The sequence below is a fragment of the Neofelis nebulosa genome, chromosome 11 (genome assembly GCF_028018385.1).
Source record: "Neofelis nebulosa isolate mNeoNeb1 chromosome 11, mNeoNeb1.pri, whole genome shotgun sequence".
NCBI classification, from domain to species: Eukaryota; Metazoa; Chordata; class Mammalia; order Carnivora; family Felidae; genus Neofelis; species Neofelis nebulosa.
The window spans coordinates 11,670,616-11,694,148 of NC_080792.1; the positions used below are offsets into that span (position 1 = coordinate 11,670,616).

The following is a 23,533-nucleotide window of genomic DNA, read 5'->3' on the forward strand; positions in this document are numbered from 1 at the left end:
CTGAACTATATCTATGAAATCCGAAAAGGTTAACGATCTACAACGTGAAGCCAATACAGACCAAAGGTCCCTTCTCATTAAACCATGCAGGGAGGTTGGATACCGGCAACTAGCCGCGTAGCAGGTGCACCCACGAAGACGTCCACCGCGCAGAGAAACAGGGTGCCCTTTTCCCAGCGCAAACCTAAGGTACCGCCAGGCGGAGGGGAAGCGGGGGCGCCGAGCAGAGGCAAGCCCTGCAGACGCACCGTCGCAGCAGATTACTAATTACAGGCAAGAGCAAAACACCCTTAGACGAGTGGCACCTTCTCCAAAGGTAAAAGGAGTCCAGCGTGGACGGCTACAAGGACTCCCGTGCACGCCGGCGCACACCCCCTTCCAGTCTCAGACCGCCGCGGAGCCGGCGGCCCCGCCAGCGCGGAGTCCTGCCCCCCCCCCCCCGCACCCCAGGTCAGCGGCGGCCCACTCGCGTCCCTCCTGGAGGACGGCGGTCCAAGAGTCCGGCCTCACCGCTTCATCGGGAGCGTGCGCGGATCCGCTCTCGCCCCGAAGTCGCCAACACGCGCCGCCCCCGGCGGCGGTCGGCTCGGGCTCTCGGGGGGCCGAGCGCCCGCGGCTCGGTACGCACGTCTGTGCTGCCCCGCCGAGCCACGTCTCCCGGCCGCACAGCGGAAACTTGGGGACGCCGAGGGAAACTCCGCACGGATCCCCCCGCCCGCCTGCCGCTCACCGCCGAGTCCGGCCCCCGGAGGCGCACGGCGAGGGCGCGCGCTCCTGCCCGGCGGCGCCTTCCCCGGCCCCGCGCGGGCGGACGCACTCACCTGGGGCCTCGCTGCCCTCCCGGCGGCGTCCGGCGCCAGCGACCCGGCTGTTGGCATCCGAGAGGGCGCGCGCTCAGCGGCCGGGCGCCCGCGTGCGCTTCGGGACCCAGTGCGCGCAGCTCGGCGCGCGGGGCGGACTGGCGGCGCCCGCCCGGCACCCGCTGCGGCCGGCCGGGCGCGGGCTCCTGCTCCAATCACAGCCCTCTCCGCGGGGCGCGGGGCCCCTGCCCCGGCCCGGGCCGCGGGCGCCCCCGGCCCGCCGCCGCCCGCTCCAAGGGACCGGCCGCCTTTCCCCGAGCGGCTCAGACGCCAGGTCCGGAGCCAGCGGGAGCGCGCGTCCGGAGAGAGGGCGAGAGGGCGAGCGCCCGAGAGAAGACGAGAGGGCGCCGGGCCAGCGCAGGAGGGAGGCGAGGAGGTGAGGGTGGTCGGCGGCGGAGGCCTGCGGTCGGCGCCGGGCGACCCCGGCCCGGGGAGCCACTGAGACTTGGGCACCTCCTGGAGACCCAGTGAGGGCTGTTGGAGAGGAAGCCGCTCCGCCGCCACGCGCGCACACACGCGCGCGCACACTCGCGCACCCCTCCTCCAGCGCCCTCCTGACGGCTCCGTACAGATGGAGTCCTTCGCGGGGAAATCAAGGGGAGCGGGGAAAGTAGGAGGGGCTGCGGCCCATCCATCTCTCCGCCAGGTATTTGCATCTGAGAGCGCGGAAGCTGGAGGAGAGTTTTGAGATTTTTTTTTTTTTTCCCGAGCGCCCTCCCCTCCCACCCCCAACCTGTCGTGGAAGCCGTGATCAATTGAGCTCCTGAGGCATGAAGGCAAAGTCATGAAAGTAATCAGAACTTACAGTTTTCTTGCGTGATAGTGTTGCCCTTTCAATCTCCTCGGACTGCCCTACTTTTACTTTCTTTACTTGCAGAAAATGTTCTTCCCCGCTGCGTTCTCTAACGCAGAACTTCTGAGGGGTGCGATTTACGCGCAGGGTGGGGTGGAAGGACCCTCGGGAGGTGGGGAAGGGGATCCGGGCTTGTGCGGAGAGCGCGCTGCAGCCAGGAGAGTTGAGCCCGCTTTGTTTTCCTCGGCTCAGGTGCTTGATTTCACCTGACGGCTAGGTGTTCTGTCGTCAGGGTTCGGGAGGTGAACAGATCCTTTCTGAGTGCGTTCATTTTTCCTATTCTGTCAGGGGAACGTGCCCTGCTTCTCTTATCCATCCTTAACAGCGAATGTGGGTGCAAGGCTTGTCCTTGTCAGCACCCTCTGCTTTCCTGTTCATTCAGGCACACTGGCTCTCCCCCATCCGGTCCATCCTGCCCGTTCAGCTTGCATCTTCTTAGTCTTTAAAACAGTCCTTTGCTAACAATTCCACCAGCATTTTTTTTTTTTTTTAACTCCTGTTGAGTTCCAGATGCCTAGCGTTGCTGTTTACTAAACATTGCTTCATTTTTAAAGTTCGATCTCCCACCCGAAACCTCCCCAACTCCAGGCCCGCTTGGGTGGCCATTTCATAGTTCACTTCCACTCAACTGTCATCACCCAAACTCAGGATGTTCAGAACAGACCTATCTGAATACTGGATTTCCCCAGTATTCTCTTCTCTGTCAAGGGCATTATCATTTTCCAGGTACCCAGACATTAAACATTGGCTTCATCTTTGAGGCCTTTGACATGTTTTTTTTTTTTTTTCTGTATTAAAATCCTTAATTATTCTGGCTAATACCATACAATCTAGAACTTTACATTTTTCTGATGACCATACATGCATGCACCTTGCTTTGTCTTATGAACTCATTGCTGGGATGGGACCAATTCTTGTAATTGTTCTGGACTAAAAGACTCAGGAAAACAAAGGTTTCATATTGATATTCAGTAGGATCAAGACACCGCACAGACTTGGGCCATGATAGATATCTGTTAAATAAAAAAGAGAATGTTTGTATCTCATCCAGCAATTACCACAAGCCTGAGGACACCATGCTATTTGTAACCTGCTCATTGATCTCCTGGGTCTTTCATCTATGAGATGATATGAGGAAATAGGTACTGTGCCATATTTGTTTTAATCAAAGGAAAACAAATTGGAGATCATTTTTTTTAAGTTTTTTTCCCACAACTTACCCTTTTCTTTTTTTTTTTTTTTTTTTTTTGTTTTGTGCCTCCCCATAAATATTGATCACAAATTTGGCTTCTATCCTGAACCACATGCTTCCATGTAATCTGCCTTCTTAAAAAAAAAAAAAAAAATCTCTTAAACTAGGGCACCTGGGTGGTTCAGTCTGTTAAGTGTCCAACTTGGGCTTTGGTTACTGAGTTTGAGCCCTGCTTTGGGCTCTCTGCTGTCAGCATGGAACCCGCTTTGAATCCTCTGTCCCCCTCTCTCCCTGCGCCTCCCTTGCTCGTTCCTGTGCGCGCTCACTCTCTCTCTCTCTCTCTCAAATAAATAACAAAACAAAACAATCCTGAAGCCATAACTTTTACGGGGATTGTAGAAGGGGTGAGATGAGCTCAGTTAAACAGAATACCAGTTCTGGTCCTTAGAGTCACAAGCCATTCATCATAGAGGAAGGTCTAAGTGCCTCTCTACCCCGGGGACAAGATAAAGAATCGTGGACACCCCTTTTCCTAGGACATCTGGGATGACCTCTCTGCAGAGGTGGCACTTAAGCTCGAGGTGATGATACGAATGAGTCGCGCTTGTGAAGATCTGAAGGAAAAAACCTGGGCAGAATAAAGTCGAATATCTACAGAAGGAAAGCTTTGGGCGTGTTTGAGAAACCTGAAGTATTGTAAGAAGGGGAAAGTCTAGATGGATCAAGTGGGGAGGGGAGGGGGGGAGGGGTTGCTGGGGCAGGGACACATTCCCAGGTCCCTCTAGGTCCCTGAAAGGTGTTCGTTATTTTATTCTCAGAAAGAAGCCTGACATTTGTTCTGAATGGCCAGTAAGACAAGAACTCCGCAGGTTTAGGCTGTGGTCAAGTCCAGGGACAAGACCTGTTTTATTAGATTCTTTTACTCTCCCCTCCTTTTCCTAAAACTCTAGTTGGTTGGAAAACCTAGTTTCCTGAGAAACACAAATAAAAATTCACTGTACTAGATAAATCCTAAGGTGCCTGGCAAATGTTTAAGATTCCATGAAATACAAATGTAAGTCATAACTGCATATGCTTATTTAAGAAACTTCATAATGTTTCCATATAATTTTCAAATTTATGTTTTCATATTTCTATTCTTCTATATAATAACCTTTCTCAAATCCCTTCAGTGGAAGGTTTTATTTCTTCAGTGTCATATAATGGTATACACAAATTTGATTAATGTTCCCTTCTCTGTTGAAAAAAGCAACCCTCCTTTCAATTTATTTTTTTTTTTTACTCTTGATGAAATCAATAAAATCAGCTGTACCAGAGCTATATTTTGGAAAAGGAGAAGTCAGAAAAGGTAGGCGAACTCTGTCATGTCTTGTGTCACCATGGAAGGTACTTCCCTACATATTTTATCTCTCAAAGCAGATTTGGTACAAGTAAGAAGGTTCTGATGAGATTGCTGATTAGGTTATATTCATTCTATCCTGGACTTACTCTAAAACCAAATGAGGCTCAAGGATCTTGCAGCTAAGAGCTGAAGACAGCTAACCATTGAGAATTGAGTAGCTGTAGAAATTCAGGGGGTTCTGGTAGGAAAACATAGATGCGACAGGAAGAAAGAAGCACCTAAATCAGGCAAACTGTCAAGTGGAGGAATTTATAGTTTCTTCAACATAAGCCAGTGGCTAATAAATATGTTTTTTTCATTATGTAATACTTAGCATTTTCCAGAGGGTGTCTATGTTCTTCAATTTATTTTATGTAATTAAGCATGCTTCCATCTTCTAGAAAATGAAGGTTTTAGGAGGAGAGATTCTAGCTCAATATACTCATTTGCCAATTAGGTAAGCATTAATTGAACCCCCGCTGAAGGATGGACTACAGACAGAGATGAATTTCAGATGTAGTTCCTACCCTCAGGAACCTTCCAACCTATGGTGAAAATCAGGCAGGGGGTACATCTCCATATACCATGATAAACGTTGTGATGAAGCATGCATAAATGTCAAGTGTGGGAGCCCATAAAAGGGGCCATATGACAGAAAGTCTTGAATGCGAGAATAATTTGGAGTGTGCCATGAGGACAATAAAGTATCACTAAGAGTTTTATGAGGGAGAGTCATTACCATAATTCCAGTAGAAGAAGGAACACTCCGGCAGCCTTGGAAGACGTTATTGGACTAGAGGTTAGGAAATGTTTAGGAAATTATTCCAGAAATCCGGGTAAGAAACATCTGGGCCTGGACTCTACTTGTGACACTAATGTTTGAATATCTCTTGAATTTGAAATCAGAAAATCTGTATCTAAATCTATATCTATCATCTATCTATAGATATATAGTTATCAATAGGGGAGCATAAATGAACACTAAAAGGTGATAGACATGTGCCTACAAGTAGCATCGTGGAATTGCCCCCAATCACCTCCTACTGGTGACAGTATCCCTCGCAGAACACTGGGCTGGAAGAATCCAAAGTCTGAGGTAATACAACTTTGTTGCTTAGGATATTCTCAAGGGCTCCTTTTTCATCATCCAGAAAGTCAGTCTGTTCAAAAATGAATACTTGCAGGGTGTGGCACTCAGTTGAAGGGCCCTGAAGAGATTCGCGGACAGGAGAGATATGAAGTCAGCACAGAATTATTTAGAAAATACAAAGATGTCTATTGGGGCCAAAGGAAGTCATCCCTTAGAAGTTTCTCCGTGTGGAGAGGAGGGCAACAGGACTTTCAGGAGCCTCAATCCTTAAGAATGCAGGATGCTCGGGGCGCCTGGGTGGCTCAGTCGGTTGAGCATCTGACTTCAGCTCAGGTCATGATCTCATGGTTCGTGGGTTCGAGCCCCGTGTCGGGTTCTGTGCTGACAGCTCAGGGCCTGGAGTCTGCTTCAGATTCTGTGTCTCCCTCTCTCTCTCTGCCCCTCCCCTGTTCAAGCTTTGTCTCTTTCTCAACACTAAATAAACATTAAAAATTTGAAAAAAAAAGAAAGAAAGAAAGAAAAAGAATGCAGGATGCTCAATGGTCCGTGGTCTGGGAGCAAGCAAGTGAAAATCTACATGGAAAATTTCCCTGAGACTCTCCGTTTGTGCCGCCAAAGGTTCCGTGTTGGCTGTGACATTGCAGGTGGCTCACTCCTCCCGCAAACCATTTAGAAAACAAAAACAAAAACACCCACAGAGAGAAAATGGGAACAAAAGGACGTAGCGGGAATGGCATACAAAAGTGATGAATTCGTGTTTCCCCAGATCTAAGCAAAGGAGGTGGTCCTGACTATCCATCCAGTTTCCTCCAGATATTCAGGGCTTCCCGTCGAGGCTTGAGAATGGCTGAGCTGTTGTCGGCCAATGGGTATGATTTGTAAGTAGAAGCAGAATTTTCTCCTGCTACATGTCAAATTTCTCAACACTTTCTTTCTGAAGAACAAACTCCAGCAGATAAACATCTGATTTGGATCTGGTATTAAATGCCAAAGCAAGGGAACACCTACTTCTTTAAATGGCATATACTAATGCAGTTGTATCTCAGGGTTGAAAATAGTTGGAACACAAATGACTTTTTTAAAAAGCAGCTGAAATCAAAATTGTCAGAAATAATACGGCGAGGCCTGCGCTGTCTGTTGAATCACAGTGGTTCCATAAAAGCCTTCGAAAACCTTCAGAGAGAAAAGCAACAATGCAAACTTCTGCTAAACAGTGCACTCTCTGTGATTAGCAATAGAATCTCTGGACAAATGTGGATTTTCTCAATAAACTCATTTCAAATATATTTCTTGAGTATGAACTGCACTCCAGGTTTAATGCCACACACCGCAGGAACCAAAAGGGAAAGAAAGGCCAAGACCCCACAGTTGTATTCCCGGCACGTAAATATAAAAGAAGGGAGAGATGAGGCTAAACTCAGGAAGGGTACAGTGCACACACAGTGAGTTACCAGATTTGAAAGGCGGAGATAATAGTTTCTACTGGAGCGTTAACTGAAGAGTCTGACTTGATTTCGGCTCAGGTCATGATCTCATGACTGTGAGATCGAGCCCTGCCATGGGGCTCCCTGCTGGGCATCGAGCCTCCTTAAGCTTCTCTTTCTCCCTCCCTCTCTACTCCTCCCCCATCTCCCTCTCTAAATACATACATACATACATACATATATACATAATAATTAAAAAGAAAAAAGTATGGCATTTCCCTTGGGTCTAGGACGTGACTAGAGCCAGTAGGAGTCAACAGCAAATCAGGACATTATTCACAGAACTGGAAACCATCTCCAAGGAGCAAAGGGATTTTTTTTATTTCAGATAAAATTAGATTCTATGTAATCCTCTTCTCACCGAGACAGAAAGAGGGCTCCCTAAGCATGCATTCAGCTGTTCCACTTGTATTTGGGACACTATTCCTCCGCCCATGCCCACTGAGCTCAACACTGACCTGGTTGTTCCCTGCATGGAGATCCAGAGAACGGGCGTGCCCTGGGTTCTGCAGATTTTACAGCTGGTGCCACTCAATTATACTTAGTGCTCTCCTAACACACATAAACTGTGCATGTAGGAATGACCCTACCTCCAGCGGCTGCATGGAGCTACGTGACTTTGAGGCCACACTCATGTTCAGAAGGAAAATCTGAGAAAATAGGAGAGGAAACTATATACCTCAGTGAGAAAGCTTAGATGAAATGAGCCAGTTTCTCCGAAGGTGAGTTTTTTAAGAAGTCAAGCATGCTTAATAAAGTCGTGAAGAACCACCGCCCTAGAAGATACTTCGGGTTAAGGAGAGCAGTAGTCTTTTTATGAACTTGAACTACACGCACAAAGGCAAAATCTGAAGCAGTCATTATCTTTGTGAACTACAAATGGTTTCCCTTTCCACTTTGAGGGCCGAATGATTAAAAATGAATAGAACAAGCGTCTCTGTTTTATTTCATTCCCCATCTAACAAAATGGTCACTCTAAAGTCCAAATTAAAGGAGGTCCCCTGACTGCAAATGATTAAATAAAGAACAAACCCAATTCAGACTGATGCAGTTACATTAGGACCAATAGGAACAAACATACTTCATGGGCGAAATAAGGCACGATATTTCCCAATGCCTTCACGTGTTCGTGTGAGAACAGTTGTGGTTGAAATGAGTTCTCATTATGCCATGTTTGTTAGCTAGGGATTTTTACTTTTAATGTTGACAGACAAAAAAAAATGTTATAGTAAGTAATTTAAAGACTTCCTTGCAAATATATCTGTGGATACCGATGCTGGTCTGAAAGGGTTAATGGGTCTTGGCAAGCCACTAAATTACCACCAGTCACTGAGGATAATTGGAACCAATACCTTATGCATGAAATGACCTACATAAGACACCTTTGAAGACATTTAATCATATTCCCTTACTTTATCAATGATGAAACTGAAATTCAGAGAGGGAACGAGATTGGTTCATACTCTTAGGATAAATTTCAAGTATGGAAGTAAGAATCAAAACCAGGTAATGAAAGCATGCTGATTGGTCTATCCTGCAATACCCGAAGCAGGATTCTTAAAGATCTTAGATACTGGTACTTAATTATTTGATATTTTGCATTTCAAATACCAAGAAAGATTTTTGTTTACATTTCATAGTGTGTCTGAGCAATGGAAAAATAATTTGGTTGTAGCCTTTCTCATTTTTAATATGATATTTACAGCTCAGACTGTAGTGACTGTATAATTACAAAAATTGAATGTATATTATAAATAATTCTGAAAACATGGATTTCCATCACACCTTAAAATTTTATTTAAATACAAATATACATCATAATTTTCATTCTTATGAGAATAAGAATTGAATGAGTCATTTGCTTCAGGGCAAAATGCCTATATGGTGGAGAATTAAAAAGGCAAAGGACTAGCTCATGGCAAGAAAGCCATTTGCTGTTAGAATCCATATTTATTGATAATTCAATTCCATTATCATATGAAATGTCAAGTAGTTTCCACCCAAAAGTTAACAAATTTAAAAAAAAAAGTAAGTTTATTTAAATCATAGTTAGGAATAGAAATAGCTCCATGATTTATAGAAAATTACTAGATTCCTTTAAACATTCCAATTTTCCCCAATAGATTAAGACAAAATAAGTATTTCTAAATTTCTGAAAAAACAGCTCCTTAACTGCTCTTGAAAATTTGCTTAGATTGTGTCTCCTGTTTGTGTGAATACCAGAAAAGAGCAAGGCCAATAGTGTTTCAGATGTTTTAGTTTGTGTAACCAAGGTCTGCCAACTGAGGGTTCCTCTGGTTTACACGGAGCCCATCTTCCACATGACTTTGGCCCACAGAGTTTTTTGTTTTCATTTTTTACATAAGTATCTTCCCGTATTTGTTATTGGAAGATCATGCATCCAGGTCCCTATTTCTGACTTCTCTTTTATACGCCAAAATTCTGACCAAGCTGGGCTGCAATTTCATATTGTAAAGTATGATTGAACTTGAGCATTTTCTGTTTCCTTGAGATGGGACGTGTACAGTCCTGTTTACCACAGTCATCTTAGTCCTTAATTTAACTGGTAGCAGTTTATGGGTGTACAAATAATGATCCCTAGTGTCAAGGGTACAATGTCTCAGTCTGCTCAAGCTGTTATAAGAAAATTCCACACACTGTAGCTTAGACAGCAAACACTAATCTCTCACAATTCCAGGAGCCACAAGTCTCAAGTCAAGGCATCAGCATGGTCAGGTTCGGGTGAGAGCTCTCTTCCTGGCTTAGAGACAGCCACCCTCTGGTGGTGTCCTCATGTAGCCAAGAATGAGATATGCCCTCTTTATCCCCTTACGTGGAAATCAATCCCATGGTGAGGGCTCCACCCCAGTGATCTCATCCAAATCCAATTATGTCCCAAAGACTCCAGCTCCAAACTCACCATCACATTGGGGATTAGGGCCTCAACATATGAATTTGGGGGGTAGGGGGCGGGGAACACAAACATTCAGTCCATAGCATAGCATGTGAGTAGGCAGACTTAAAAGTCTAAGAATTTTTATAAAGTGTGTCTTATTTTACAAAATGAAAAAGTTAAAAAAAAGAAGTCTTCAGACATTTTTTTTTTCATTTAATCACTAGACATAATGAGATTTTATCATTCTTGTGATAGAAGTTACCTGTAGGATATATTGGAAGTGAGTGAAAACCTCAGTATTAGTCTATCTGCCCTGTTACATTACCTGGAAAATCTTAGTACCACCCACTGGGACATATCTACCTTATTATATGTAAGTTTGCAAAAGACTTCTGATCTATTTTTTTCCCTTATTTTATGTATGCTATCAATGTTTTCTAGTCTTGGTACTCCTATTGATTTAAATGGGACCTTAGCATCCACATAAAAGTATCAGAAGCGAGAAAAGCAAAACGCGATTTATCTCATTTCATGAAGACTAGTTCTGAAATACTCCCAAGTAATTTTAGTTTCCCCTATCCTCATGGGATTATCAGATGTTAATTAAAGCCCAGTTTATAAAGATTCCTTTTTTTGCAAAATATAGTCATTTCAATCATGCCCCGCATATTCTTCCATATTTGTAATATATGGTCTTTATATTCCTAAATTCCACTCCTTACATTGACTTTCTTTTGTTATTTTTACTTTGAGTTTAAAAACAGGATCACTTGAGGGGCACCTGGGTGGCTCAGTCAGGTGAGCATCTGACTTCAGCTCAGGTCATGATCTCATGGTTCATGGGTTAGAGCCCCACGTCGGGCTTTGTGCTGACAGCTCAGAGCCTGGAGCCTGCTTCGATTCTGTCCTCTGTCTCTTTCTCTCAAAAATAAGTAAACATTAAAGCTTTTTTAAAAATAGGATGACTTGATAATCAGTAATAAGAATCATACAAGATATGGATGCAACATTGTATTTTATATTTTTAATAGTGCCTATGTAAATAGAATTGGATATATAATCATGCATTTAAACTACAAGGAATATTTTTAAAACTTTTGAGGCATTTACATTGTCATTTTGGAATAAAATAAATTATACCCATTTTAACTAATATGTTTAAAGGGCATTTTAAACATTTATTACATATATCATGTATGAATATACTATGTTGGTAAAAGCATATGAGTATCAAAGGACCCATTATATTGTTTTATTTTATCTTATTAAAAAAAGTTTTGTTAATGTTTATTTATTTTTGAAGGAGAGAGAGAGACAGAGTGTGAGCAGAGGAGGGGTAAAGAGGGAGGGAGACATAGAATCCGAAGCAGGCTCCAGGCTCTGAGCTGCCAGCACAGAGCCCAATGTGGGGCTCTTAACTCACAAACCGTGAAATCGTGACCTGGGCTGAAGTCGACTGAGCCACTCGGGTGTCCCACCATTACATTATTTTTTTTATTTATTTTATTTATTTTTTTTTTAATGTTTATTTATTTTTGAGACAGAGAGAGACACAGCATGAGCAGGGAAGGGGCAGAGAGAGAGGGAGAAACAGAATGGGAAGCAGGCTCCAGGCTCTGAGCTGTCAGCACAGAGCCCGACGCGGGGCTCGAACTCACGAACTGTGAGATCATGACGTGAGCCAAAGTCGGACGCTTAACCGACTGAGCCACCCAGGCGCCCCTACATTGTTTTTAAAAAAAAAAACTTGAATTCGTTCACACTTGTTCAGAATTATTTATATATCTTTGTTATAAATAAAACATGGATCATAATCATTAAAATCTATACAAACCTATTATTCTCTTGATAGATGTAAATCTCTAAGTCTAGATATTCTCTATTTTTTTTTCAAAACTATAAGAAGGGTTCCAAAACATACACAAGGTCAATAAAAGCATAGATATTGCAATTGACTTTTGTTTGTTTGCTTTGCTTTTTTGTTTTAAGAAACAGAAGGCTGCAGGAGTTACACACACATCAGCTGTATCGTATCTCATTTATAGGAAAGGATGCCATGGTTGGAGTGAACAAAATTGCTTATGAAAAATATCTTGCCAACAAAAAGCAGGTTACTGATACTATATAAATTATGTAAATTTAATGCCCAATGGATGATCATTGGAGTCAGATGAACACATCAAATTCAAAAGAAAGAATAATCACTGTGAAATACTCATTTTGGCCAAGAAAAAAAAAATGTAAGAGCCTAACATTCTCTCTCTAAACTTTCTGGACTTAGTATAAAAAAGTTAGAAAGCTCAGAAGTAACAGAACAGATGTGAAAGAAGGGAAAGCATAAATTCCTTCACACTTCTGATTAACCAAGCTTAAGATTGAGGTATTGAGACTAAAAGCAAGGAGGGGGGAAATGTAACTTTTCTTCACTTCTTTAAGTCCATTAAGCACTAATTGGGAAAGATTTTTTTTTTTTTCCTGGCAGTTTCATCAGGAAAAAAAAAAAAAAAAAAGGTTTCTTCGTGTCCATTCTGACCGAAGGCACAAAAGGGTTCAACTGTGTGGGGAAACATGTATTCCTTTCAGTGGAGAGCTTTTATTTTACCCCATCAACAGGATCTCAGTCCCCTTTTGAAACCTATTGTCCTTAGCTAAGACCCTTGTGAAAGGCAACAGATGTTGCAAAGATTATACTAGCCTGTCCACTATCCTGTTTCATTTTTAAAGGAAGAAAGAAAAGTGAGAGAAAGAGAGAGAGAGAGAGAATGAAACAGAGAAAAGAGACCAAGACTTGCTTTCCATCACTGGACCATTTCGCACTTGAGCCAATCTGTTTGCACATGTTCTGCTGGCCTGGCAGAAAGGACTGAGCCTTTTACATTCAGCTTGAGGTCAGTCTTAATGTGGTGTTCAGTGGTCCTCACGCCTTTCCCGTGAAGTGGCCGCCTCTGATTGCCAGAACAAATTGAGGTGATTCAAGCCACCAGCAGGGCATAAGTATAACTCCTATTCATTCAGAAGGGAGGAAAGAGCTCAGAACAGACCAACGGGGGTGGCCCACAATAAACCGTAGGATTAGATTTGATACACTGGATATTAAGACATGGCCAGATTGAGAGGGAGGCCATAATGACATAAGAATCTACAAGATAGTTATATGAATGACCATAAGAGAAAACAGTACCTGGGCGTTTATGAAGTTACAACTAATTATCAAGCGCCTTACATTTCTGTGTCTTTGTGACATCTGTGGAATTCTCACTGTCACTTCGACAACAAACTCATTATGTGCACAGGACACATGCAGAGGGCTAAAGACATTTATCAAGAAAATAAAATCCATTAGGCAGGAAGCGATCTTAAGCAAAGCAATGGTTAGTCAAAGTTGGATGGATTGTCTCCCAATTTAAGCATAGGAGTATATAAGCAGTTTAAACCTAATAAATCTATTCCAAAAACAAAGAGTAAAGGAAAATATTGTCGAATAACAACAGAAATTAATTACATGAAAATGAGCATAAATTGATTTAAATGGCACTCTCATTTTAAATCAGGGCTTTTGAAAGGGTTGGGGGGAAGAAAGAAATTTTAGGAGGACTTGTTTCAAAGATCTCATATTTACTTTTTTTTTTTAGTTTTAGTTTTTTAATTTACATCCAAATCGTATTTACTTTTAATATAAAATGTTCCTGACCCATTCATTGAGATAAAAACATTAGGCAAATATTACCTAAGTATAAGTGAGATTTTTTTTTTTGGTGGAATTATATTCCTTAAATTCATATTGTCAATTCCACACTTTTCAGTTTTCAACATATATTAGTGAGTCAGAGTTCAGGGCAATTATTCCATGAGCCCAATTCAATCCCAGATCTCCCATCCATAGATAGTGGTGAAATTTTTATATGTTAGAACTTTTGCTTCAGAATATTTTTCTTCTTATCCCGACGAGGATGGGTAATATTGCTGAGTTCTATTCAAAGAATTCAGTAGAGAATCTTGCATAGCTTATGCACTCATTACATGAAGCATGTTTAAATATTAATTTATACTACATTAGTATATAATGCCATCACACAAAAAAAGAAACAGATGCACATATGTGGAAGACATTGCACATTTTTTCCAACTATCATTAAGCATATAGCATATTTTTCAACTAAGGTAGTTACCTCTTAAATTACGAAGGGCAACTTATTTTGTCAATGAGAAGTCATCGGCCTTTGCTTTACCAAAGTGAATGCTGACCTTCAAGTGAATTTCATGGTCATTTAGATAGAGATTGATTATTATTTCTGAAGATGATCAAAATGCTGAGTAGTCTTTCATATCGAGCTCTTTCTTCCATGCAGCCTCTATAGTTTGTTTCTGTGTGTAGCTCTTTTCATGACTGGCAATTTCTCTATTCTTCTCTATTCCTGTCCTAATAGATCTTAAAATTATCCTGTGCCAAGAAATGATGTCCCCAAAGTCTAGAATTCACATGGATGTTGGAATTGAGTCACAAGTTCTTTTGATGTGTGTTAGGTGGAAACAGAAGTATTTTCTCAAGATATACACGCTATTAATAATGAGGACGGGGAATGATATCTCTATTTGGGAAGTTAATTACCCTGCTGATACTGGTGCTAATAGCTCCGTACCAAATATAAATTCAGTGTATTGATCTGTTAGAGTTGAGTCCAGAGGGTGTCTGGTAACACAATGAAATTTACAGTGAAATTAGCAGCAAGGAAGTTAGTTCATGACTATAAATTGTCATGGAAAATAAACAAAGACATTCGGCATAGGGGAAATGGAGACAATGATATATTTTGAGAAAAATTATTTTGTCAATGCACCTCTCAAATCACTGGGGGCAATATAAAATATAAATAGAACATTAAAAAAGAAAGACACAGGTGACCTGTAGCTAATAAAACAAGACAGAATAATGTATTAAACATTCATAAGTAGTTTTTTTTTTAGAATAATGTTCAAGAATTAGCAACATTTTTACCTGTATACCAGGCAACCAAAGGTGAATGAGAGAAAATGATCCTAAAGATAATTAGAGATTCATGTGAGGAAGGCTGGCATCTGCAGTTACAGTACACGAGCTAGGATAGAATTACACCCTCTATCAATCTTCATGCTTGAGGGCAGAAACTGCTCACCAGATGGGTCAGGAAGATATGCCCCCCCGTGGTATAATATTGCGAAATTAAGTATATGCTGGGAGGTTTATTCCTCTTAGTGAAACATCTGGTATTGGCCACCAGATGAGATGCACCCTCTGCCTGCTTAGAATGGGAACTCATATTTTTTCTCACAAAAGGATTGCATATGGCAATTGAAGTCACGTGATCTTTACTTTTATGTCACAACCGATTCTCAACGCCGAAAGACTTCTGAGTTTCCATTGAAGACCCAGAGGAACAAATCGTGGATTATTGTGGAGATGGTTCCCAATTCCCACTGACTTTTTATTACTTTACTGAATAAATACTAATAATACAAGGAAAGGACGAAAAATATCCACCCCGCCCGTGAGGCTAAGACTGGCAACTCCCCATGCTGATCTTTCTCCTCTAGTAAGCTTTTGAATAGGGTACCTTTTTCAGTCTGCCTTGAATTGCACAAGGTCAGGAGCCCAAAGGTCTCCTCAATGGAATGTGAGTAGAACTGATTTGTGTAACGTCCACTTCTCTTGCGTATGAGGGAATCCCTGCCTCTACTCTTCTGTTCTTCCCCTTCCCATTGTCTGAAAGGATCGTGTCCAGAGTGGCCTTGGAAGCTGTGGTAAATACGGCAGAGCCATTGCGGGCCCAGGACACTGGCTCATTTTGTTGCTCAGAACCTGCTCATCTTCCCTAAACATGAAAGACAAATAACTTTCTATCTTTTTGATCCGTGGCTTTTGGGTGTTCTCCATTATCATCTTACCTATCTATCTTTTTTTTTTTTTTTAATTTTTTTTTCAACGTTTTTAATTTATTTTTGGGACAGAGAGAGACAGAGCATGAGTGGGGGAGGGTCAGAGAGAGAGGGAGACACAGAATCGGAAACAGGCTCCGAGCCATCAGCCCAGAGTCCGACGCGGGGCTCGAACTCACAGACCGCAAGATCGTGACCTGGCTGAAGTCGGACGCTTAACCGACTGCGCCACCCAGGCGCCCCCTTACCTATCTATCTTAATGCATCAACAATTTTCATTTTCACAGGTTCTGTTTTTCTGTCATAGGAATTCAAAATCTCTAAACAACTGTAAGTATAGTACCAATACAATTATTTACTTGTTAAATGCGATATTTTGAAAAATGCATTAAATATATGTAACATATTAAATTTAAATATATCCTCCCCAATTAGTTTCTAGTATTTCCCTTTTAAATTTCTTCCTCTTCTTTTGCTACTACTAGACTGAGGTGCTCTTAATCTGATCACAATCTATCTAAGATTGGGCATATATTGAAAGTCAATAAGTTTGGAAGCTGACTTGTTTCAGAGGAATTACAGTATCTACATTAGAAGCCAAGAAGATGTGTATGCAACTTATTTCTTGGCTGTGATCTCCATGATTTCCATTGTCAGAGTCACTTATACTGGAATTTTTCTCTTTAGATTTCACCTTCATAATGTATTTTATACCATCATTGATATGGTACCCGAAAGCAACCTTGAACATGGAGTTGATTTTAAGCCATAACAATTTGCTGTTGAGTTTTAAATTGCTTTTCTATACTGATGCACCCACATGTTTATATTTTCATTTTAATTAATTCCATTTTCAGAAATTTAAAATGTACTCTTTAATTCCACATGATTTATAGCAGCTGTCTCCATCTGTAAAGTATGCTCAGAGGAATCTTACTCAGCAAATGAAGTCTGTATCCAGACATCTCACTTTACATACCATGGGGACGTCAGCATGACTGTTCTCAGAGATAAACCTGAACTAAGGATAATCAGGAGAGAAAGGGAAATCCAGTGTAGAAATGACACAGTAGGAGGTAGCAAATCTGAATACATATATATAATATATATAACCTACATTATATATATTGCATATATATTCGTGCTTATATACATTTATATATAACATAATATGTATGTTACATATATGTAATATATGTTATGCATATAGACAAAAATATATACATGCATTGCTATAATTAAATAAGCTAGTAAAATAAATAAAATTAAGTATATAACACATATTAGTATTTTGTTATACATATTATATTATTTTTAAGATATGATTTTTCTCTCTACTAAAACCTTCTGTAAGACCCTGGGATACTAAAAAAAATAAACCCTATTATTTCTTCCGCTCTCCTCAGAATCACGAGGGCCTCCTATAGGGGCCTTTATTGCACAGTTGCACAAGTCCGTAAGAATTTTAGAAAGGGTAAGGTGACTTTTTTTCTTTAAAGACTGTCATTAAAATACCAAACGAACTCAAGGGGCTCCTGGATGGTGCAGTCAGTTAACCATCCAACTCTTAATTTTGGCTTGGGTCATGATCTTGCCATTGGTGGGGTTGAGTTCCTCATTGGGCTCAGTGCTGACAGCATGGAGCCTGCTTGGGATTCCCTCTCTCTCTCTCTCTCTCTCTCTCTCTCTCTTTCTCTGCCCCTCGCCCATGCACTCTTTCTTTTCTTCAAAATAAATAAGTGAACATTTTGAAAAAACAAGAAAAAAGTCAAATGATTCAAGAAAATTCAAGTAGTACAAAAATTATAAATAAAAAGTAAACTGTTCACCTTCCTTTGGATTCCCATTGCCTCTCTCCAAAGAAAGCCACTTTTAAATCTTTGGCAATTTTGTATAGACCTAAACTTGATTTTTTCTCCCTGGAGAATAGATGTGCTCAGATAAGACACAGCAGATAGGGAATAACCTACGTGCACAACTTAGGTCACCAGGTTGGGAGGTCATCATAATGGATAAATTTTGCTTGTCCTATGGAATGCCAAGTGCAGAAGCCACAAGGGAGCTGTCCCAGGAAGTTTTGAGCGAGGTTCATGTTTGGATGAGAGAGAAAAAGCTGTATCTTTCGGTACTGGTTCATTATAGATTCACAAAAGAATCCTAAGAAAATTCTCAACTTCAGTCTCAAGATTGATTTGAGTTGAGTAGGGTGGCCATATACCATTGTTTTCTTAGAACAGTCCTCTTTGAAAACTGTTTTCTTTTTTTATCCTATTCTCAAATTTGGTGAGTGTTCCATTTCACCCTCAAATGTGACCTGCCGTCGAACTCTACATTGCACGCTTACCCTGGCTTTAAGACGGTACTGGGTCCGAGGTGCCGCTATGTAGTTTATCTAATCCTGACTCTCAATCTACCAACGGTGACAATGATTGCACTTCAATTCAAAAAAAGTTGTGCTCAATGAGATATTGGCAGCCTTAAAGGAATGCATTTCTATCTATCTCCAAAGAAGCTTCATAGGGAGGCAGCCTTAAATTCATTATGGTTCAAGGACTGGCTCTAAGTGTAGGTGGCTTACAAAGGTGATTTATCAACATACCAGAAGCAGGGATGATCTCAGATTCTCCAGGCTCAAAAGGAATGATGTACACCAGTTTATCAATTTATAATGAGCCGTCTAATTGGAGAGGCAACCAGACAGTCTACCTGCCGGCATACCACACAGGAAGCCACATTATTATCAGCCTGCTACTTGGTGAGCATGAAGTCAGATTGAAGACTGTGAATATGTGATTTAAAAGTGTAAAGGCGTCTGGTTAAAATAGACTCGCGCGTATCAACCCCAATAGCTTAGTATTTACCACTGTGCTTCCATTTCCGACTAGCCTCTTTTTTTCTTATTAACACTTGACTTCTCTAGTTACAGCCATCAGCTACGTGTTGTTTTCCCCAAGCCCTGTCTCATCTGGGTGCTCTTGTCCTCTCTTTCAAATGGCTTCACAGGCACCTGGGTGGCTCAGCTGGTTACGCACCCGATTCTGAATTTCATCTCAGGTCATGATATCTCACGGTTCATGAGTTCGAGCCCCACGTTGGTCTCTGTGCTGACAGTGTGTGGAGCCGGCTTGTTATTCTCGCTCCCTCTCTCTCTGCCCCTCCCTGCTTGCTCTATGTCTCTCCAAAGAAATAAAAATAAATTAAAAAAAAATAAATGGACGAAATGGCTTCGCTGATGTCTAATTCAACTAATTCAATCCACCGAGTGCTGGGGAGGGGGGTCTCTCCAGTTCCGAAGTCCTTCCTTCCCCACCACGCCCACTCAGAACAGTGCCAGAAGCCCGAGCAAGAACATTCCCCTGGGATTGTGAGATGAAGAGACGGTAGGTCATTTCGGATATAAAAGCCAGATCGTTGCAGTCACTTATTTTTATAGGATAGTGAAATTAGACCATCACATAAAAACAAGTCTTGTTGTCTCAGTGAGGGGCCCCTGAAATGCTTCCGAGGAACAAGAGTAAAAAAGGAAAATATTGGGGCACCTGGGTGGCTCAGTCGGTTGAGCGTCCGACTTCGGCTCAGGTCACGATCTTGCGGTCCGTGAGTTCGAGCCCCGCGTCAGGCTCTGGGCTGATGGCCCAGAGCCTGGAGCCTGCTTCCAATTCTGTGTCTCCCTCTCTCTCTGCCCGTCCCCCGTTCATATTCTGTCTCTCTCTGTCTCAAAAATAAATAAATGTTAAAAAAAAATTAAAAAAAAAAAAAAAGAAAATATTAACACTTGGTGATGGACAGAATGTTACCCTCAGAGCGAGTTTCTTAAAGTGGAGTGAGGATGTGCCTGTACATTAGTATCTGCTCCATTGGCGTGAACTTTGTTGTATTCCTCAGCATAGTGTCATATCCTGTCACATCCCCCCTCCCACCACGTTAAGGAGTGTGAACAGCTGCGTTTTATTGGCAGATGATGTACACAATACATGTTTTCAAGGGTAGCATTCATTCAAGAACTTTGTTTTATATTTTCTCATCAAGTCCACCAATGATGCTGATGCCCCCATGATTCAATGACCTCTTCTGTAAATCCTAATAGAACCCCCTTTATATTTTGAGTGACTTTTTAAGCCAGCCATGACTGGCCATGAAAACAAGTTAGTATTGACTTGGGGGGTGGTATTTGCTTTCAGTGCTGATGGTACCTCCATTGAGGGGAAAGCTTCTTTGGGGGATACTCAGTGTGTTCCAAACCAAATTCATTGTCCTCTTCCTAAATATTCAGTCCTCCAGAGCGATAATTGTCTCCTTCACTTATTAATATCATCCATATGAGGGGGCTTGGGGTCATCTCCTCATCTTTCACTTTCCTTGCCCCCTACACCCACAGTTAGGATATGTCGTTTTCCCTCCCATCTGCCTTCCTCCTTCCCACTCTTGCTTCAGTGCCTAATTTCAGTCCTGCTGTGTTAACTCACCTCTGGGTTATGTGTGGTTTTGTTTATTTGTTTGTTTGTTTTTTAAATTTATTCTGAGAGAGAGAGAGAGAGAGAGAGAGAGAGTAAACATAAGGAAGGAGGGACAGAGAGAAAGAGAGAGAGAGAGACAGAGAGACAGAGAGAATCCCAGGCAGGATCCATGCTGGCAGTGCAAAGCCAAATGCGGGGCTTGAACTCACAGAACCATGAGATTATGACCTGAGCTGAAACTAACAGTCAGTTGGCTTCACCCACTGGGCCACCCAGGTGATCCCACCGCTGGATTATGGAAGCAACCCCTCATCATCTCCCTGCCCCTTTTCTTTTCATTTGCTCTCCTTTTTATCCCTTACACTGCCGCCAGTCAACTTCTCCAAACTAATTTCAATGATGCCAGCACCTTCTCCCCAAAACATGCAGCATCTCCTTATTGTCCAAGGGGACAGGTTAAAATTCCTAAGTGTGGCATTTAAAACTGCCCGAGATCTGGCCACATCCTGCCTGTGAGCCCCATCTGGGAGCACACTTCAGTGCTCATATTGACTGCTCATTATTCCCTGGACATGGCCACATTTTTATGGCAATTAACTTTGTTCAGACTGTTTGCTCTCCTACTATATCAAAACCTCATTCGACCCTTAAGCCTCTATTCAAATGTTATTTCTGTCCTAAAACTTACCCTGAATGCTGTTGTAAGAATTGTTTCTCCTGCAATTTTATAGCATGTCATTTGTTTTCTCACATATGGCTTATGGTTTATGTTCACGTGTCTCTCTCTACCCTGCCAACGATAAGTATTACCTTCTTGAGATAGTGACCACGTGGTATCCTTTGAACAGATAGCTTTCACAATGTATGTTTTCAGTAAATGTTAGCTAAGCAGATTATTACAGGGCTTAGAAGGGGACAACTCTGATTTCAGCCTTTTTTGCCCGTGTGTTCCTAATCTGTCTATGAACAACAACAACAACAAAAAATCAGATGACCAGCTAAGCTTGGAAATTAGGAAGGTGGCTAATCAAAGATGTTAAGGAAACCCTGGAGCTCACGGAGGCATCGCCTACCCAACTTGGAAAACTCCAGTAAATAATGTAAGCTATTCTACACCAGTGAGCCTGACTTCTATGAGGCCCAGTGATTTCCTCCTGAATAAGTGCTTTCTAATGGTCATTTAATATCCTGAAATGAAATTCATAGATGGTAAACCCACCTATACACTTATAATAACTAAAAAAAAAAAAATCGATATGATGTTCCAACAAAAAATAAATGAGACAGAAAAAGCAATTTATACTAAAATAATGGACATTTCCATACGGAAATGGTTGGGGTGGGGCAAGACTGCTTCACCAGTTCCAGCGTACCTACAGGGCAAGTGATCGATTTAGATGCATTTCGGAAGGGCAGAGGGATTGTGTTTTGGGGGATCCAGAAAACGTATCCCTGGCTTTTTGTGATGCATTCAGAAGAAACACAGTGCCTAACACTGAGTCTCAAGAACATACAGCCCTTTCTTTGCTGTATTTAAGGGCAGAGAGGTACCTGATCAGCCCTTGAATAGAGAGAACGGAGGTTTCCTGGAGTTAAGATCATCAGAAAGTTTGGGAAGAACACATACTGTCCAAACACCGCCACTCGCCCGCCTTAAAGAATATGCTGTTACTTGTTTATTTCTACAGGTCTATAGTCTTGTGTGAAAGCAGCCTGCAGATAATCCTCTGAGAATTACAAAATCAAGGGGTGTCTTTTGCACCCCATTTTCTCTCTCCTTGATCTTTCTATTTCCTCTGAATGTTTCTGTTTTCACCAGAATGAATGGCAAGGCAGACCACTGGGGACAAAGTCGCAGGCTAATACTACAGCCTACCCTGGCTTCAAGTTGATGTTTCGGTGGAGGCCCCATGATAGCAGGTGGGAGATATTCAGAGGCCTCTTCCTTCTCTGGAGAGCCCGCTGAGCTGTCTGATATCTGCGATAACCTCTTAATGAGGCTTGAAATATAATGAAACTCTAGGGTCGAAACAACTTTTTTGAGCCGTCCAGTTCATTAGACATCATAGAATTCAACCCTCTCGTTTTACGAGCAGGGAGAATAAGTCCCCGGGATCCCTCAGCTTGGGAGTGTCTGAGCCTGGCCTGGAACCCACCATAGCTGCCGTCAGACCCAGGGCTCTCTTCTCCTCGTAACTCACTGCCTCCCTTCACTGGGGGCGGATTTAGCTGCTCCAGAACGCTGCCGACACACAAAGCCTTTGTAAGCCACCTTCATTTCCTCAAATATTTTTTCTTCCCATGGTACCCCTCCAGGCACATTTCTTCTAGTAACCCGTAGAACAAGAATAAATACACAAACCCACAAATCCTCAACTGAATTGGCCTCCAGAATGTATATCTTGCTTCTCCCTGTATATCTCTCTTCTTTACTTTCAGTCCATTCTCTAGGCCAAGTGGCTTGACTTCATACAGAAGACAGTGCACTTGTCTCTACTTGAGGCTTGGTGCCTTATTAGCGTGTGATTATTGTTATTTTACGTATTTATTTATTTGTCTGCACAACTGGGGCAGTCATATCTGTATATCCTTGAGTTCTTGGAAGGAGCAAATGGTAGCATGATGGCACTTTGTGGACAAGAGTAAAATATCTACTTTTCCTTACATTCAATTTCATAGTCATAATAAATGCACTTTGGGATCTCTCTCCTGTCACTCCATTTCAGGGAAATCTTAGGCAAGCTGCATTTCCTCACTCCGCTGCTTTCCCATCTGCTAAAAAAATAAACCTTTATTGGAGAATTATGGGGGTTAGAGTTAAGGCATATGCATCTCTTAGTAGACAAGCAGGCACAGGGTTCAATGAATAACTAGACATTATCATTATCATTATCATTATTATTATTACTCCTACCACTGCTTCCCTAAATCCTCATTTATTTTCTAGTTTTCCTTATTCATGTCTTTATAGTCATCACATTTCCATGATATATTTGGATGGGTCATTTTGTTCCTATTTTAGATCCCGAAGTTATTACTGAAGCATCCTGTAGAATTACGCAGTGGCCATAAACGAGACAGATGAAGAACCATGCTATCCATTCACTTGCAGTAGGATAGTGAAAATGTTGAAGACAGCATTTGATTGCTAAATGCAATTTTCACCTATTTCCGACACTTTTCATAACATGCTTAAGCAAAATGAGATATATATGGAAAAGCTGAATATCTTGTTTGCTCACTATGCTTACAGTTATTGATAAATCTCTCTATCCCATAAAAAAGAATTTAAAAAAAGAAAGTAGAGGGATTTGGGGCACCTGGGTGGCTCAGTCAGTGAAGTGTCCAACTTCAGCCCAGCTCATGGTCTTGCAATCTGTGAGTTTGAGCCCCTCATAGGGCTCCGT

General features: G+C 41.9%; 1 protein-coding gene across 4 annotated transcripts in view; it reads right to left on the reverse strand.

Moving 5' to 3' along the window:
* The window catches only part of CDH7 (cadherin 7), a 129,164-nt gene extending 127,101 nt beyond the window's left edge, over positions 1-2,063 (reverse strand). Inside the window, exon 1 of one of the 4 annotated variants that reach the window (XM_058691855.1) lies at positions 1,666-2,063. Coding sequence is in view for 1 of the 4 variants with exons in the window: in XM_058691856.1 (XP_058547839.1) it covers positions 822-878 (57 nt within the window). In the remaining 3 variants the exon portion in view is untranslated. Of the gene's footprint in view, positions 313-510; positions 654-821; positions 1,410-1,665 lie in introns of those variants that run through there. The other 3 variants (XM_058691856.1, XM_058691854.1, XM_058691853.1) reach the window with 3 other exon arrangements.
* Between the last annotated feature and the right edge of the window lie 21,470 nt (positions 2,064-23,533).